General features: G+C 43.6%; 1 protein-coding gene across 1 annotated transcript in view; it reads left to right on the top strand.

Moving 5' to 3' along the window:
• Window positions 1–20000, top strand: part of ablim3 (actin binding LIM protein family, member 3) — a 69445-nt gene that overhangs the window by 5868 nt on the left and 43577 nt on the right. The window contains exon 2 of the mRNA XM_084042139.1: window positions 8928–9065. Coding sequence (XP_083898265.1) covers window positions 8928–9065 — 138 coding nt within the window. The remainder of the gene's footprint in view (window positions 1–8927; window positions 9066–20000) is intronic.

Here is a 20000-nt window from a genome sequence, read left to right as displayed (position 1 = left end):
AGAATGGTGTACATTTGACCAAAGAGTGCATCCCTCGTAAACGGGACAATAAAACAAAAACTAAATCTCATTGTCAATTTCACTGAGCTCACACTGTCTGTCCGCCTCTGGAGTGGCATTAAAGCTGCCAGTCTCTAGGCCTAATGGCAATGTTCATAAACATAACTGTGCGCATAGTAATCTTTCTCTTTTGTTAACCTCTTAAACCCAATTTACTTTGTTGACAGGAGTCCTCAGGGGTCTATACTAGGCCCCCTCATCTACACCAACTAGTTTGTTTGCCAAAAATAGCTGATCTACAAGCTCACAACGTGTCACATTGAAAGTTCATCCCAGAATAGGGACACTAGGGTTCATTTGGTTAAATTATACTTTTGTTCATACCATATTATACTGTAGGATAATACATCACTTTATTAATCGCCCAAGGAGAAAATCCAGGGTGTTACAGGGTGTTATATGTCAACAGACCATTTTTCTCTGTAGCCTGCACAGGGAACATTTTGCTCCTAATCTGCTGAATATCACAAAATTACCTATTCAGCTAAACGAATGAGAAATAATTCAAATGAACTAAGGATTTCAACTCAATATCCCATGGATGACCATGCAAAATGTTTCATTTATATATCGTTTAAGTGAGTTTCTGTTCATGTATTCCAAAACCGAAGCATTTTACATTTATGCACATTGTTACAACTAGTATGTTCACGGAAACGCCAAACACCAGAAGCATGATCAGACACAGGGGACACCCATGGATTATAGAGTTGTGTAAGTAAGGGAATCCAAAACGACCAAATATTGGTTCACTTTGTTCAGTAGCGATCCCAATCTTCTTCCGGCTGACCGAGCTGTAACACTGACATTGATTTATCACTAGTCTCCATTTTCAGCAGCACCATTCCACAACAATCTTCAGCATAAAATGTAGATGTTATTCTTGTTCAACAAGTAAAACCATGTCATCCGCTTATAGCCTAATGATATGTCCACAATCTGATCTTAAGCCTATACTTTGTTGTATGGCCGATCAATTGAAATCCTTTTACTGTAGTATACATTTGAGGATGAAATGTATATTGCATTTGATTCATGGATGGACCAATTCATACCTAAAAATACTCTCCCCCCTAATGCAGTGTGAATTGCAGCCTCTGCGATTTGTAAAGTGCAGTAGTTCATATTGTGATTTAGATTATTTTTCAGTTAATTGTTCAGCCCTAGCTGGATATCAGTCTATTGAAGATGTATTAAAAGGTTTAATAACAGACAACAACAACGGGAAGCAGGAAATATTGCACACAGATGCAAGACAAACACATATGAATATTATGCACATGCAGGTGATTGCATTTGATCAAAAATGTTCACAGTTCACTCCTATATGCTACGAGCTAAACGAACACTCAGGGTTTTACTGTGTGCAAGGGGGTGCTCCATCCATTCCGACATCTCGCCACTCCGACTAGTGGCTTCCGCGTGCGGTTAGGGTTAGGGTTAGGGTTAGGTATAGGGTTCGTCAACGTCGGAAAGGCGACATGTCGGAAAGGCGAAATGCACCCGTGTGCAAGGGCAAAGCAGACTGGCTTTACACCATTAAGTGCCGGTTCTTGAAGAGGAGGATAAAAGTAGGGGACATTCAACACCACGTCACCTGTAAGAACCACATCCTTCTTCAATTACAATTCAATTACAGTGACTCCAACTTCCAGGCTTTCTGCTCAAACGCAGCTGACACACTTTGTCTGTGCGTGTGCGTGTGTGCGTGCATGCGTGTGTGTACATCACATCTCCCAGCCTGCTCTCTCCATGACCTTGGTGTCTGCTGGGATTGAGTGATCCTTCAGGCAGTCAGGAACGCTCTGACCTCTCTCTCTTCCAGTAGCATGACAGTATGTCAGTGATGTCACCGGACACTCCATCACCCCTCTGATAAATGATCCTCTCCAAGGCCTTGACATAGAGAGAGAGAGAGAGAGAGAAGGAGAGAGAGGCAAGAAAAACAGGAAAAGAGAGGGATATCTGATCAATGCATGCATTATAACGTTGCTGTCGGGCAGAAACTTTATATCTCGATAATTTCATTGTTATGTTTTTTCATAACTTTATGACATACTTGACATACATTTAACATAACACTGTTCCATTTCTTTAAAAGTATCAGTTTTGAACATAAAAGGTTTCCACCTGACACCGACAACATCAAAAGACTTGGGGTAGGGTTACTGTTACCATCTGTAATTGTTTACATACAAGCTTTTGCCAAAAATTGACAGTGAACCCAGTCTTATCGTTGATTATAAAGGGCCCATGCATGTGTTGCTGCACACTGCAGTTCTTCCACCTGCGCCTCACCTTTTATTTGTGTGCACTCCAAGCAGAAAAGTTGGAAATACTTTCATGCAAAGCACTTGTGGCACCTACTAGAGATCCTCTGTTATTCTGTCCAATCAACACATATCATCACCAAGAGGGTTAGTTAGCACCTCACAGTTTTGGCATGCAAACAAAAACTGTGTGAACAACATGCTAAATGTTCCTGCAGCAAAATCCGTTTGATGTGTGCCAATTTAGTTGGCAATTCATTGGCAAATGTTTACTGTGTAGAGCCCGATCAATGTCAGATTTTTTAGTCCGATGCAGATTTTGGAGAGTAGCCTACTAGTCCACAGATTACTGATGTTTGACCGTTATTTTGTAAAAGAAAAAGAAAAAATCTATTCTAATCAATTTAAAAAGCTTGAAATAGAAAATTCCCAAATTGCTGATCTACATGCTTGTAGATACGCAATTCTTTTAAACGTTAGAAGCTATTCACTTATAATGACATGCACAAAATAGGAACGCCAGGTTGAAAGTGGTTGAAATTGGCCGATATATCAGCCGTACCGATATACTCTGTATGGGTCTGGTTCTAGTACTGTGGTCCCTGTCGCTGCCATCCTTGTGGAGACAACCACATGCCTCCTCTGATTTCTTATGTAGCTTAACTTATTTTCACCTGACAACGGAGGTTTACGCTATCTCCCCTAGTTCCTCTCCCGGTGGAACCGGCCCGGACTTGCTAGTTCAGGGGCAAGGACACAGTCCCCTGTCGGCTTCTCACCCACGAATGCTGCCAGATGTGTTCATTCAACTGAGCGACCGGCCAAGCCGGAGGCACTGCAGCTGGGGATTGAACCCGGGTCTGGTGGGCTACTGCCACCTGAATGCCCTACAGCCGTGTTCCAGTATCTATATTCAAAGAAACCCCTTCTGCTCTCAGAACACCGCATGTTGAATGAATTCCCATTACACTAAAGTTAAGCACACCTAACCCTGTATTTATGATCTGACGGCTTTTCATGGTGTGGCAGCGAAGGGGCGAGGCGTATGGATGGAACAGCATTTGTTTTCATGTCCCCCATATGTATGTATACAGACTGTATGTCCCCTTCATATTTTGTCCACATGTTCCACTTGGCTTCAGACTGGCCTCCAAATACTGACTACACAGGGCAGCCATGCCATTATCAGACCCTGTCTTAACCACTTTAAATCTGGCGTACTTATTTTTGGCATGTCATTATAGGCAAACATTAATGATTATTATTATTATTTTATTTTATTCAGAAATCACGAAAATAGCAGATCCACAAGCTCAAAATGTGTTGCATTGTGGGATTGTAGTTTGGCTATTTTAGCTATTCATCAAAGTACAAGTAAAGTATATACTATATAGGGCTTAAGTGGTTAATGGTCTGTAGAGACACCAGCTTAACTGCTTACTGAGGTACTTCTAACAAAGCGGTCGTTGTTTTCACAATAATCCAGACAGTCGACTCTAGTGTGTTAGTGTTGCATTTATGGATCCATTCCTCTCTCATTGTCCTGGCCTGTTCCTCTCTCCCATCTATCTCTCGTGTTTATCTCTCTTAGAGAGAGAGAGAGGGGGGGGGGGGGACTGTCACCTCTAATCTCCCAGCATCCTATGTGACTGGGCTCCAGTAGGCACTTCCCCTGAGGCTCTGAGGTTGAGGCCAGGAAACAGAAGCAGCCCCTCAGTCCCTTTAGAGCAGGGGTCCCAAATTATCAGCTCAAAACCCAGAACATATATGGTGTCTCCCCGGGACCCACACTTACAAAAATACATTATTAATGAATCACTTAAGCCCTGTTTCAGAAACACTGATACTATTTTGTCATTTTGTTTTCCTGGATTGTTTTTGAAAAATTCTAGATTTCTTTTCTTATAATTTCTGATATTTACTCGCGACCCACTGGCTGGGAAACACTGCCTTAGAGACACCGTGAGCCAGTCCAGCCTGACCCCAGGCCTGTTTTGCCGGAGGCTTGAGCCCTCCTCCTACCTAGGGGGCTTTCACAGCTGATCTGGAGTCAGCATGTAACACCTGCAGACTGGTAGCTATCATTGGAATGGGGTGACTCACCACCTCTGTGTGTGTGTGTGTGTGTGTGTGTGTGTGTGTGTGTGTGTGTGTGTGTGTGTGTGTGTGTGTGTGTGTGTGTGTGTGTGTGTGTGTGTGTGTGTGTGTGTGTGTGTGTGTGTGTGACCCTGCAGTACGACGAATCGCAAAAGGTATAATCGATAGAATAGTTGCGAAGAAAATAATTGAAAGATGCAGCCGCCCTACGGGCATGCCTGCATGTGTGTGTTAGGGCTGTTAGGAGGATTTATTATGGGTTCAGACAGGGAGAGCTTGGCTGGCTGCATGCCTCCCATATATGAACACACTGGAGGAAGTGTTGCGTAATTCCTCCACTCCCGAGAGGATTTCTCCACTGCTCTATGACACGTAACATAGATGTACTATCAACAAGTGGAGTGTAGTATGTGTATGTGCATAATTTTGTTTGTGTGTGTGTGTGTATGTGTGCACTGTGTGTGTGTTTGGTTGGGGGATTAACCACCCTATATACTGATCAGGGCTCTATGCTTGGGCCACTCCTTTTTCCCTTAAGCTTATTTTCCTGGAATGTTTGTCGCCCAAGAGACGTCACACTAGGGTTTTATGTGGTTATTAATGGAAGAGGCTGGAAGGCCACAGTTGTTACACCAACTAATCATGCACCTTCTCATCATTGCCTGTGTCTTTGACTGGAGGTGTGGCCTTGTGGATGGGGTAAAGGTCTTAATTTGCGCCATTTTTATTCATCAAACTGTTTTTAATGCACCTGAAAAAAAGCAGCAATCACACTCTGGGTGGGTTGAAAAAATGACATACTGACGGAAGGCAATTTCGAGTAGTTGTACAAGAGGTCATATAAAAACATGTGTTCATTTTAAATGTGAGTTGTCTGTTTTTATCGTGCAAATTAAACCTTAAAGGTCCTTTAAGGTGTAAGCATGGTTCTTGTTCAGAACGATGCATTGTCCGACCACATAGGACAGGTGATACCTTTTCTGAATGGTTAAACTAAAAAGTGGTATAAAGTAACTAATTTATTCAAGTACTGTAATTAACTTTATGTTCACTATTTTTGAGAAATTTTAAAACCAACAATGACATGCCCAAAATAGGGACGCCAGTGGTTAAGACACTAGAACAATACACAAAACACACCCACGTGCATAGAGCTCCCATTGATCTATCCGAGAGACTGGCTGTGAATTTGTGTCTGGCAGCAAGCTCACCAGCTGGACTGGTGCTGTCGGTGGCAGGATTCAGACAATAAACACTCTGTGAAGATCACAAGTTCAATCCCCGCTGTGGCCATATGTCCTGTCAAAGTGTCTGTCTCTGTAAACAGTGAAATGATGGGTGCACAAACACGGAACACTTCACACTAACTGCTGCGTACTTGCGGTTTTGAGTAGCACTCCTCTCTGCCTGCCGAAATTCTGCCTGCAACCCTGGATGCCCTGTTTGGCAACTTGGACTCCAGGTCCTCTAATTACCTGGATTGGTGTCCCCTGGCTGTCACCTGACTTCATGCACACACTCAAGCCAAGCCAAGCCCTAGGTTACCCACTGACCAGGCCACGATGGGGCTCAGAGTTGTTAATTGGGTTACATGCTGGTGTGGGTGTCCATGCTCTATAACAGGGTCACACAGGGGCAAGAACACAATAACTAGCTGCATGTGTGGCTGTAGGTGTAAAACAAAACAAAACAAGGAAAGCACCCATGATGCTGGTGAGGGAGTGATAATGTTCCAGTCTCTAATGCGAGAGAACTTTGTTGTGGTTGGCTGTCAGTTTTGTAGGGGAAATTTGTGCATGTTTCCGGTCGGTGTTGGCACAGTAAGCCGGTCAGCTCCTCCCTGCCGATGCCATTGTTTCTTGTTCATTAGTTTGGCAATTAGTGATTTCTTTCCCATGCTCTCTCGTTCCTTCTATGCTATCGCACGCCAGCACATTTCGCACATACACACAAGCGCACTCACATACACACATGGGGCAGGTCCATTTTTGCACTTGTGGCAGGGCACTAAGCAGGCAGGCTTGTGGGTCCCTGTGGTCACACACTGAACTGATCGAGTCATGGCTGTGGGAGATTGGGAAGTGGGAATTAATCATGCGCACATATTTCCACTACCCACTGCCCTGCCCTGAAGGAACATAAACAACAATGCTCCTGCATATCTTTCACCCACGGGTGAATGAATGCTCTTTGCACTCCATTACACTGACGACACACTCACAGTTGTCATGCACAGAACAGGCAAGGCCATGGGGGTTCTGAATACACTCAGGGAGTTGCAGTGTAATGGGACTCAGTATAGCGCTGTCAAGCCAGGCCAGGATCTGGTGTACTTCTGGCTGGAGCTCTACTGATAGATAGCTAGCTGGTTACCCTGCCATTATACCGCATGTATGTGATTCCCAAGGGCATTTTTTGGGGGTGTCCACACTTTTTTATTTGCGCAACATTCTTCGTATGTGCAAGGTGTTGAGCAAAAGTATGTGTGTGCAAAAGTAATGAGCATTTCCTTTTTAAATCACTTGAGATTCAAAAACAAGGCAGGTGCACTGAAGACGGGTGTCCAAGCGGGCCACTAGGCAAGTGTTCACGCCGTGCAGACGATGTGTCCAAGTTGGCATGATGGACAGAATAGGTTATCACATGAACCTCAATGAGCACCTTTTTTGGGGTTTGCTTGAGAATAGCCGTCGCCAATATACCCCCAACAACTGTGGGGCCACTCAAATGTCCCCCCAGGAAGATATACTGTACATAGTGTAAGAGTTCGTACCCATCAATCCTGGCATACTGTTTGTGCATTGAGAGGTTGTTAGTTTGAAAGCCTTGTTTCTGATTGGGAGCACTGGAAAATGCATTCGGTCTCATTCATCATCATCAATAGTTTCATATTATGATTTAAGTTCATTATGAAACTGTATGAGCTAACAAGTTCCACCACATTTATCAAACATTTGGTGGCAGGTAATTTCAGTTATGCAGCACATTTGTGTAAATTATGAGCAAAAGGGTAGCTACTGTCTCTTAGTCAGCATGACTTACCATAAGTGTGCCTCCTCAGAAACCTAACTGTTAATTTAATTCTGAGAAATTGTCCCATAAGGGTCCTTTTGTGTAACACTGAGGATTTGACTCAGCACCTACAAAGCAAAATAGCAAAATGCCACCCGTCTCCAAATAATCATTTCTAAGGATTCATTCTAAAGAATAGTGTCTCACGTAATGACCCACTTATTATCCACCATAGAAGTCATAGCTCCTGAAAAAGTGCTTTTGACACATTTTGTTCTAACGGGAAAAACAATCTTAGCTACTTTCAACCTGGCGTCCCTATTTTGGACATGTCTTAGGTGAAACATCTCCAAAATCTTCAAAATAAATGTTTAAATATTTATAAGTAGCAACTCCACAAGCTCACAACACAGCACTATGCGAGGTGCTGTAAGCTTGTGGATCTGCTATTTTCACTATTTGTCGTACAACAATAGTATGGTTAGGTACCCAAGGTTTTGATGAGATTGTTTACATGACCCCCTTACTAACAATACACACACGCATCTTCATGTTCAAAGAGAGCCATTGTTAGCACCGAGGATGAGGAGGGAGTTCTTTTAGACGAAGAAAGTCACGTCACCCATTCTCATTACTCTTTAAGGACTGACTGAGTGCAGCCTCGTAACTTTTTTTTCTTCCTCTTCTTTTTACGAGCAGGCTACTGCCTTTTATCCCATTATTGTTGAGTTTCTATGCAGGCCACGTTGTTCTGACTGTGGGAAATAGCTCTCAGGCTTGTGGAAGTCTGACATTTAAGCTAACGCATGAAAATGAAACAAGAAAGCAAGAGCCATGCACTTTCTAACCCGATACAGCAGCAGCAGTGTGTGTGTGTGTGTGTGTGTGTGTGTGTGTGTGTGTGTGTGTGTGTGTGTGTGTGTGTGTGTGTGTGTGTGCGCGCGTGCGTACGTGCACGTGTGTGTGTGTGTGCATGAGACACACATAGCAACATTATGCAAGGTGAGAGAAAGCCCAGAATCTACCCAGCTTCCAGAGGTGTCAGACCTTACAGTGTCAGAGTAAGTGTTGACAGTGTGATTACATGTCTATCTATCTATCTATCTATCTATCTATCTCTACCCTGCAATGTGTGCGTGCGTGCGTGCGTGCGTGCGTGCGTGTGTATGTGTGTTCTCACACTCACTCATCCCCTGCCAGACAGTTTTCGTTGGCACACTGTGCCACTAACGATTGAGAGCAGATGAACCTCCCTTCATGAACTTCATATTCAGCAATCAGCAATAAAGGATTTCTAACTATAGAAGAATCATCAGGTGTCCATTTCTTTTTAATACTTGCATACTTACAAGCCACCTCACGCTATACAGAAACAGGAGATTGGTTCCTGTCCTATGGGCAACATAGCTCGGCAAGGCGTCCTTATTTACTGTCTGTGTGTTGTAGGTCAATACATAACGCTGTGTCTTTATGTCTTTATTATGACAGCATCGTACCGGCGAGGATCCATGGGTGGCGAGCGGACCTCCGGACCCATCCAGTGCCAACGCTGCAGAGAGGTGTGCAGGGGCGAGGTGGTGCGCGTCCAGGATACGCACTTTCACGTCAAGTGTTTCACCTGCACAGGTAATGTGGCAACAAAGTGACAGAGAGACTGTACTGTAGAGTTTAGGTGCAGTTGTTTTGCAGGACGGCCCTGCCCTCAGGCGGGGGAGGTTCTTTAAAAGGCTTGTAAAGACAGGCAGGCAGGGACGATTACCTCATCACCCTCACACACCCTCACACACATACACACGCACACACACACACGCACGCACGCACGCACGCACACAAACTGGTGCACAGGGCATACACTCAGTAGTATGCAGGCAAGGCAAAGGAAAGCAAGTTTATTTATATAGTACATTTTAAGAACGATTCAAGAGTCAATTCAAAGTGCTATATACAAAACATTAAGCATTATGACAAATATAGGAAGTTTGAATATAGTGAAAAATGCTTAGAGTTGAAGGTAGGATAACTTACCGGTAAGTGATATTTTTTGGTTAAAACAAACAAAACTATTGTTAAAAGATTCAAGCTCTATATGTTCTGATAGTATTTCTATGGGTCTCCCCATCTCTCCAGCTCTTTAATAAACAGAAAGTGCAAATTCAAGTGGGTTGCCAATTCCATTCAATCAGGAGAGAGTAGCCATTTATCAGCTTCAAATTTATAGCGTTCCAGTTTCAATTTTGCTTTTTCATTTCTTTGTTTCATCTCTTCCAATTTCACTTGTTTATCCTGTATCGTGTATGAATTCTCTGTCCTAATTGGATAAAATTTGTATCCCAAAACTGAAAATATATTTCAAAACTCTATAGCGTTCAGAATATAGATCTATTTAACACTTATTTGAACAAAAAAAAAATTACTTACTGCACCTTTAAGAGAAGAAAGAATAAGAATAGGCTCAATTAAAATAAATAAAAATATGAGCATAAAGTTACTGTGTAGCACAAGAAATGTATCAAAAACCTCAATAAAAGGCAGTGACACAGAAACGTCTTCAGCTTTGATGTAAAAGAACTGAGAGTGGTAGCAGACCTGTGGTTTTCTGGGAATTTGTTCCAGATACAATATGTGGTGCATGAAAACTGAATGCTGTTTCTCCACATTTAGTTTAGACTCTGGGGACAGAAAGCAGACCTGTCCCCAGATGACCTGAGATGTCTGGGTGTCTCATAATGTAGCAGAAGATCCTAAACTATTCAGTGCTTTATAAACCAACAGTAGTATTTTTTAATCAATGATTTGACAGACAGTGAACAGTCTTTTTGTGTTATCCTTTTAGCATAGCTTTTTGACTGTACTGCCGTACATTTTATTATTTTTTGTGCCTTTATTGATAGGACAGTAGTTTTTTTGTTTTTTTTGTTCAAGGTTTTTTTATTTTGTATTTTTACATACAGGTCAGTAATAAAAGGCATACAAAAACAGTGAATGTATGTTACCCCTCCCACCCCCCCAAAGTTCACGCTCCGAAAGAGCCACAACCCTGGTATCTTATTGTACCATTAACACAAAGGACAATATAAACAAGGATAGGACAGTAGTTTGACAGGAAATGGGGAGAGAGAAGGGGAGTGACATGCAGCAAAGGCCGTCGGGATCAGGACTCGAACCCACAACGCGCTGTCAGGCTACTTTGAAGCCTAGCCTAGGTGCCCGGACCGCTATGCCAGCAATCCGGGCCGTACTGCCGTGTTGTTAATCAAACATGTTAATAGTATGAAAAGTATTGAATCAATCAATCAAAACAAGTGTAAAGACCTAAGAACTGGAGTGATATGATCTACTTCCCTGGGATTAGTAGGTACTCGAGCAGTGTTCTGAATCTGAATCAACTGCAGTCGTCTGGTCATTTCTTTAGGGAGTCCTGTAAAGACACCGTCACAGTAGTTGAGTCTACTGAAGATGAATGCAAGTTTTTCCAAATCTTGTTAAGAAATAAGTCCTTTAATCCTTGATATTTCGGTGATAGGTGGCTGACTTAGTAATTGTTTTAATATGAGTGTTGAAGGTCAGGTTTAAGTCCATGACTACACCAAGATTTCTACATCGCACGCACACGCACGCACGCACACACACACTGACACTGACACAGGCACACACTCAGCGGTATGCAGGTATGTAGCCACTCATTCATTCACACTGAGCTGCACTGCTAATAGCCCTGTGTGGGGATCGGAGGGGATCAGAGGAACCTTGTGGGAGACTGGATCTCCTGCTAAGGTAGTTTTTTATTGGACTCCCCGGTTGGGAGTAGATTTAACCTCTGCCTCTTTTGGGTCACTTTTGAAAACCATTTCAAATGTTTTGAAAACCATTTCAAACATTGGATAAAATCGTAAAATGTAATATATCAGAGATGCTGCTAGCCCTGCGTCCTGCGTCTCTGACGCACCTTTTTAATAAAGGACGCATTAAACCAACCGTCACTGTGTCCACGGGACGCATACAACTAAAGCGAGCCGTGAGCCACGCAGCCCTGCTCCAAAGCGAGCCGCGCACCAAACCGAGCCGCGACCCGCGCGCCAAACCGAGCCGCGACCCGCGAGCCAAACCGGGCTGCGACCCGCGCACCAAACCGAGCCGCGACCCGCGAGCCGAACCGAGCCGCGACCTGCGCACCAAACCGAGCCGCGAGCCGAAACACCGACGCGCGACACGTTGTTTTCAGATCGTTATTTTCGGTGTTTCTGGGACCCATTTGAATGACCACCTGTGGGTCCCGGGACCCATTTCATTGAAAACCTAGCAACATCACTGATATATTTAATATAATACATTTTCTTTTTAAACATTTGCCCAAAATAGGGATGTCAGGCTTAATGTGATGAATGACACCAGTTCCTCACTGCTACAGAATGACCTGACGGCCTCGCAGTACAACAGCGGTGACGTCGTGGTCACATCGCCCTGCCATGTCCGTCCACCTTAGTGATCCACTGTACACTATACAGTAGTGCTTTATGAAGCCATGGCAGTCGTGGTATCGCAGAGAAGAGGAACTAAACAAGTTGTGTCTGTGGCCTGCTGTGATGCAGCGCTGCTCACCGCACAGCTGTTCCACTGGAGATAAACTCACACAAGGTTTATTCACCGGAGATGAGCTGCTATGATACTGTGTGGTCCCTAAGCGCACACATGCACATGTGCATACATACATACACAGACACACTTACATGCGCGCACACACACACACACACACACACACACACTCATGCATGTTTTCACGTGCACACACACACATACAGACACAAACACACACACACACACGGTGGTTGTGAGGGGTTGCTGTGGTAACGATGTGAAGGGGCACCCAGGCCCTGGTTGGTGGTTATTCTAAGCATCACCATGGAGCTGTTAGCCAATCAGATAGCTCTATTCAGTACCACAGAGAAAAATGGGGGGAGGGGGTGGGCACAGGAAGAGACAGAGAGAGAGAGGAGGGTGCGTTTTGTCTCGTCTGAACATTACATCATCGGTTCAACGCAACACCTCTCAGTCTAATCCAATTTTATTTTTGTACTAATATCAAAAATACATATTTGTTATGTATTAACTACAATAATTATAATATTTGTATTAGTAGTAGTATTAATATTAGTATTATTGGGATTACTATTTTTATAAATGTATATATATATTTGATCAGAAGATCATTTTCTGGCAATTCTGCTTTACGACAGTGAACAGAGAGAAAGGAAAGGTGGGAGAGAGAAGGGGATGACATGCAGTGAAGTGCCTCCATTCGGATTGGAACCCGGGCCAGCTAAGGGAAAGACTATATAGTCTTATTTATGTGGTATGCACTCTTACTCAGTGATCCACCGGGGCACCCCTTATTAACCCATTAAAATCAGGAAAGCATCGGTGTCATTTTAGATTTTTGGCTATTCAAAAATAGCAGATATACAAGCTCACAGCGTGTCACTTCATGCCGTGCTGCAAGCTTGTACATCAGCTATTTTGGAAAAGGTTGTCCATACATCCATCCGTCCCTGTGTAGTATGTCCATCCAATTAGGCTCAAGGATGAACTAATTAGAAGCAGGTGGTCAAAGGTTAAAGGTCAAGGTCACCTGTGAACGCGATATCTCAGGAATGCATGCCTCGAGGGAATTGTGTGACATTTGGCACAAACGTGCACGATTAGAAATACTCGGTCACAGGTCAAGGTTACTGTGACCTCACAAAACATGTTCATTAAATTCCTTCTTCATTCACTACTATTTGAGTCCTAGCAGACATGGATGTAAATGGTAACTGGTTGCTGGAGGCATACAACCTCTTTGCGGTATTTATTATTGATTGATTGATTGAATACTTTATTAACAGTTTGCAGATTGTGCAGAGGTACGGTTTACAATGATTGTTAAAAGGATAACTCAAAAAGCCCTAAGGGCTTGTTTCCGTTGTGGTCCTGTGTATTCAATTCATCAAGACATTTAAAGACATACAATAATATACAATAATAACAAGACATAATCAACACTAGTAGCAATGAACGTATATTATAGTTTCCCCTAAATTTGTTCATGCCAACTACTGTCTCTCTTTCCCATCTCACCAGTCTCTTTTCAGTCCAATGACTTTCAACCTGCTATTCCTATTCTGGGCGTGTCATTATAGGTTAAAATGTTGTCAACATTTTCAAAAATAGCAGATCTGCAAACTTACAATGCATTGCAACGCATTGTGTAGCCTATTTGTGTAGCCTATTTTCGCTATTCGTCATATGCCAAAAGTATATATGGATTAAGTGATTAACTTTAAGTGTTGTTCACAGCCGTTCAAAAGCCTCATGGACAGTCATCATGATAAAACACTTCCAGAGCCCTCCAGTACTCTTCCATGTTCTGGAGAGCTCCTCTCCAAAGCCTCCCTCGTATGAGGTTAGGTACTATACTGTATTGAATGTAGCCCTCTGCCTGCTCACTACCCACCATGATGCACTGTCTGTTACCAGAGCCGTGTGGGTCTCTGCACAGCAAGCAGTGCTTTTTTCTAAAGCTCATAATGTTCAGTGTCAACCCCCACTAGGTTGCACATGAACACACACACACACACACACACACACACACACACACACACACACACACACATGCACACACACACACACACACTCACGCACGCACGCGCACAAACACACGCATGCGCGCAAGCACGGATGCATGCACACATACACACGCACACACACATGTTTATGTCAAAACATTACAAGTTACGTTTCTTGCATGACATTCCAATCTCTTTTCGGCTGTCCTTTGCTTTTCATCGTTTCCCTCTCTATCTCAGCTGTAGGTTGAAATTCTTTCTCTGTGGCAAGTCCTACAGAACAACACACGCATGTACCGTCTGTTTGTGTGTCTGTTTGTCTCGCAAACCACTCGACCAATCACATTTCTCCAACACATTACCAGTAGGCTAACTTAGTTCCTCCACTATATTGTGTTCCGTACATTTTGAGATATCAAACTTTAATTTAATTACATTTTGTGACTCGGATCGGGCTGAAACCTTGCCCAAATTTGGAGTCATACATCATAGATACATCCATCGGACCATTGGTTCTCAAAGTGGGGTTCGGGGACCCCCAGTGGTCCTTGGGGGTCCTCAGCAAAATGTGTTAATACAACATCACAATCATTTTAACCCCTTTATCCATATTTTCTACGTTGGCTATTCAAAAATAGCAGATATAAAAGCTCACAGTGCGTCACTTCGCGATGTGCTGTGAGCTTGTACATCTGCTATTTTTTTAATATATTTCAAAAATATTGAAAATGTTTGGAAAACTTTTAGAATTTCTTAACATGAATCTTCTCTTCTGGGGGTCCCTGTCACAAAACCTTTTCAGATGGGGGTCCGTGGCCAAATACATATACATTTGTGGATCCTTGACACTAAAAAGTTTGAGAACCACTGTCATAGACAACTGACGTCGTAGATGAGGTCTGAAGTCCCAGATCCACATTGGAGCCAGCCACGCCAAGCATGTGAATACTGGGATCTGCATTATTCCATCTTTTTGTTACAATTTTACAAAACATTTTAAATGATTTTTTGTCACTTGTAACCCTGTTCCTAACCCTGACCCCAAACTGAATCTGTTACTAATTGTAACCATAGCTCAAAGAAACGTACTCAGCCATGAAAATGACGCTGGAAAATGTCCCCAATTCTTTTTAAGGTATTGCTATCCCTGGGGGGCTTTTTGGACCCCTCACTGATAGTAAAACAAATACACGCACACACACACACACACACACACGCACACACGCACACACGCACACACTCACACACGCACACACGCACACACGCACACACGCACGCACACACGCACACACGCACGCACACACACACACACACACACACACACACACACACACACACACACACACACACACACACACACACACACACACTTTCTCTCTCTCCCTCTCTTTCCTTCCTCTCTCTCTCCTGATGACAGTCACTCGAGCATGAAATCAATTTCTCATCTTGGGACAGTCTGACATTGGCATGTGATGTGGAGGCCAACGGGCTAAACTGTGTCGCGCCGTGCCATCGGCAGTAATTGGTTGTCAGTGGTGGATGGTCTTACTTGTCCGATGTGTTTATGACATCTGTGCTGATGGGGAACGTGCTTCAGCATTTCACACCTCCACGTCTCCCTCCGTTCTCTTCTTCATCATTCACTTTATTGACCTTGATCACTCACACCGTGCTTCACTCACTTCATGTTTACCACTTCATCCCTGGCCTCACGATGTTGGCCATGTCATTATAGGTAAAAATGTTCCCCAAAACATTTAAAAAACAATTTAACATCTTGTAGCAGCTTCTACCAGATCTATAAGCTCACAACCTGTTATGAGCTTGAGATTGGTTATTTTACTTGTTTATCGTACAACTAAGTATAGGGCTTAATGGTTAAATCCTACTTATAGCTCCCCCCCCCTCTCTCTCTCTCTCTCTCTCTCTCTCTCTAGGCATACGTCCTTCTCTCGTTTTGAACCTCTTCCTTCCTCTACCTTTCTCTCTTTTCTCTGTCAGTCTGTCCATTCCTCTTTACTTCCACTGGCTGCGGTCTTCTGAAGAGGACAGACCGACTATACATCCAGCATTATCTACGCACATACTATACACTCAGAGCCATTATACTGTACTGTATGTGCACACACACACACACACACACACACACACACACACACACACACACACACACGCACACACACACACACACACACACACACACACACACACACACACACACACACACACACACACACACTTCATCAATCCACATTATCTTCCGGAAGCCTCATTATTATGATAACTCCTCTTCCTCTCTCATGCATTAGTCAGAGGAAGCACAGTTTATCCTCTCATTTACTGTTGCTCTTATTTATGAATTCATTCATTCATTTATTTATTGTCTCCGCCAGGCCGAAGGCGTGGCCGAGACTCTGTTTTCGCCCATGTCAGTCCGTGTGTCTGTCCGTCCGAGCGGCTAATCTACGGCACCATTGGACCAATCGCTGCAAAACTGTGCACAGAGGCCTGGTGGAGGCCAAGTAAAAACCTGTTCCCCACATTTTTCACACCAGCCTGTTATAGCGCCATCAGGAGGCCGATTTTTGCAAAACATAAATGAATCCGACAGATTTTGTCCAAACATCACGCCAATCGGAACACATTAACTCTATAGTCAAGTGATCAAGATGGATCTGTCAGACTTTGGAAGATTGGATCTGTATTCTGATGGGGTAACTTAAGCAGACATAGCTGATCTACAAGCTCACAACGCATCGCAGCTTGTAGATCAGCTATTTTCATTTAGTGCAGAGCAAAAACAGAAACATCACTACTATAGAGCCCAGAGGGACTGCCATGCAGTCAACCAAGTAAAAACGTATATTTAAGTGGTTAATCCTGAGCATCGGGTCTCGTCGGCGAGGGCGACAGTGTCGTGCCACGCAGCATAAATGAGCCATGAGCCCAGGAGCCACGTCTCCCAGTTGATTTCTAGATATAGTATCGTAGATGGGTTTGTAAGGGCCGTGTGGTGGTGTGTTCCAGACAGTAGGGCTGAATCGTGCATACTGTCCTAATGACATACTGACCACATCATCTGCTCTCAATCGTTAGTGGCACTCTCCTATGCCAAAGACAACAGCATGGATGGCAGAGACACACGTACAGCACACACACACACACACACACACACACACACACACACGCACACACCGCACACGCACACACACACACAAACACACGCATGCACGCACGCATGCACGCACGCACGCACGCACGCACGCGCGCACACACACACACACACACACACACACACACACACACACACACACACACACACACACACACGCGCGCGCATACACAGATAGAGATACCAGATGCTTGTATCCAAACCACAGAGTAGCTCTCAGCAGCTATTTATTATCTTCTGAGTCAAAGCAGATTTTTATACAGGGTCATTTTGAAACTTGCTGCAAAGAGAAGCAGATCCACTTTTCTATAAGGTCAAATACATAGTAAATGCTTTGCGAGTTGTTGTGAAAATGCTTCTGCGTCTGTCCCCTCTGTCCTCTAGTGGGACTCACTCCTGTAAAATGCTGTTTTTTTTCTCTCGCCAGTGTCTCTCTGGTGGCCATTAGCCCCCATCAGTCAGTTCATAACATCACTCTACTGTACCAGAGAGAGAGAGAGAGAGAGAGAGAGAGAGAGAGAGATCAGTGGTTCTCAACCTTTTCTGGATCAAGGCCCACTTGAAAATCTTGAAAGCATTCGCAGCCCACCCATCTGACCACTTAACACAGCAGCATTTCAGCTGCCGTGTTATGGTGGTGATGAATGATGATGATGAATGATGAATGATGATGATGATGCAGGCGATGAATGCAGCTGATTAACCACTTTCAACCCTATTTTAGACAGAAAAAGCCGATCTACAAGCTATTTCCACTATTTTCAACGAAGTAAAATAGCTTAAGTTAAGTGGTTAAAAGCGCGGACAGACAGCGTTGTAATCAGCATAGTGATGTGGAAGCATCTCTTACGGTCAATTTATTATCCGTCGTTGCTTGCAAAAAAAAAAAAACACTTAAACCCCAGGATATGTATTCTGGGAAAACTTTAGCTGAAAATAGCAGATTTACAAGCTCACCATCGCATCACAAGCTTGTAGATCAGCCACTAGCTATTGCTAGTATAGAGCCCTGAGGGACTCCAGGGCTCTATACTCAACCAAGTAAAAGTGTTTAAGCAGTTAATCCTGAGCATCAGTTCTCGTCAGTAAAATGGATTGTGTTCCGTCTTGGATCAATGCAACCACGGTTAGTATAATTTAAGTTCTTATTTATTGGTATCACTATGAAAACACACTTTTCAAGGTTTTAAAGAAAAAAATACCATGACTTTATAAAACAATTTTATTCAGAAGTTCATATTTTACAATTAGTTTTCTATTATCATTATATTTGGGGGCCCAATTGCTATGCCTTCGCGGCCCACCAAGTGGGCCCCCGACCCACAGGTTGAGAACCACTGCTATAGATAATAGAGAAAATATAAACAAAGAGAAGAGTGTTGAGAGAAAAGAGGTAGACAAGAGGAGAAAGAGAGACTGTGGAAAGAGGTGGGAGCGGGGGTGTGTGTGTATGGGGGGGGGGGGGGCAGTGGGGTAGTGCACGGAAGGGGAGCTTCCTGTAACTATAGCAACCGCTGGCACACTGGTCCAATCACCACGCCAACGGCTGGTTGCTAGGGAGACATTCCGGCAGAGGGGAGCGGAGGGAGGGAGGGAGGGAGGCAGCGGTGCTTCTCCCTGGCGATGCTCCATGATCTGGGATAGAAGACACCTCCTCCAGGGAGACCACCCTGACGGTGTGTGTGTGTGTGTGTGTGTGTGTGTGTGTGTGTGTGTGTGTGTGTGTGTGTGTGTGTGTGTGTGTGTGTGTGTGTGTGTGTGTGTGTGTGTGTGTGTGTGTGTGTGTGTGTGTGTGTGTGTGTGTGTGTACCTACCATAAAGCAGTGGTTCTCAACCTGTGGGCCGGGTGCGAGTGGCCCCCAAATAATTTAGAAACATATATATTTTTCTTTAAAATCTTGAAAAAATGTTTTCATTGTGATAAACAGGAACTTTAAATAGATTGATCCAAGCCAGAACACGATCGATCGATCGATCGATTGATTGAATCAAATAACACTCTCTGAAAATGCACATGGCCCACCCATCACTCACCACGGCAGCCAAGTTGGTCAGATGGGTGGGGCTGCTTGTCAAAAGGTTGAGAACCACTGTGTCTTGTGTAAGGGGAAGGGAGAAACAGTGTGATATTTGTCTTTCTTGATGGACTGATCACTCAGTAACATCATTGACCCACTCAATACGGGAACGCATCTCTGTCATTTTAGATTTTTAGCCATAACCATTATTTTTATATTTTGGCTATTCAAAAATAGAAGATCTACAAGGTCATAGCACGGCACAGAATGCCACCTTACGAGCTTGTAGATCTGCTATTTTTGAAAAATCTTGAACATTTGTGCAAATCTTTGAATATATATATTTTTTTAAACAACATTTTTTAACTCAAATCTTTGCTTCTGGGCGGGGGGGGGGGGGGGGGGTCTCTGGAACAACATATTTTGATGGGGATCGGCGGCCAAGAATATATCATTTTGAGGGACCTAGACAAGAAAAAGTTTGAGCACCACTGATATAGCAACATTAGTTTTTCCGATTTTTTTGGTTTGTTGAGACATTTAAAGTAATACTAGGTAACTTTTTCAATAAAACTAAAGTTAAATTGTATATCTTTTGTGAGTGGCAAATGTTTCACAACACCCACTCCATGAATTTCACCCCCGAAAGCCTTTTATTTATATATTTTCTATTGAACGGTGTCGGGGGAGATTCTCCCGCGAAAATCATCTGGCCGGAAAACGGAAGCGGAAATGCACCGGTTTCCTGTTTGACCAGGAACTACTGCAC

This window comes from Gymnoscopelus microlampas (assembly GCF_963454915.1).
Source record: "Gymnoscopelus microlampas genome assembly, chromosome: 18".
Lineage (NCBI taxonomy): Eukaryota > Metazoa > Chordata > Actinopteri > Myctophiformes > Myctophidae > Gymnoscopelus > Gymnoscopelus microlampas.
Note: the sequence above shows the minus strand (reverse complement) of the source record. Positions and strands in the feature narration are given on the sequence as shown.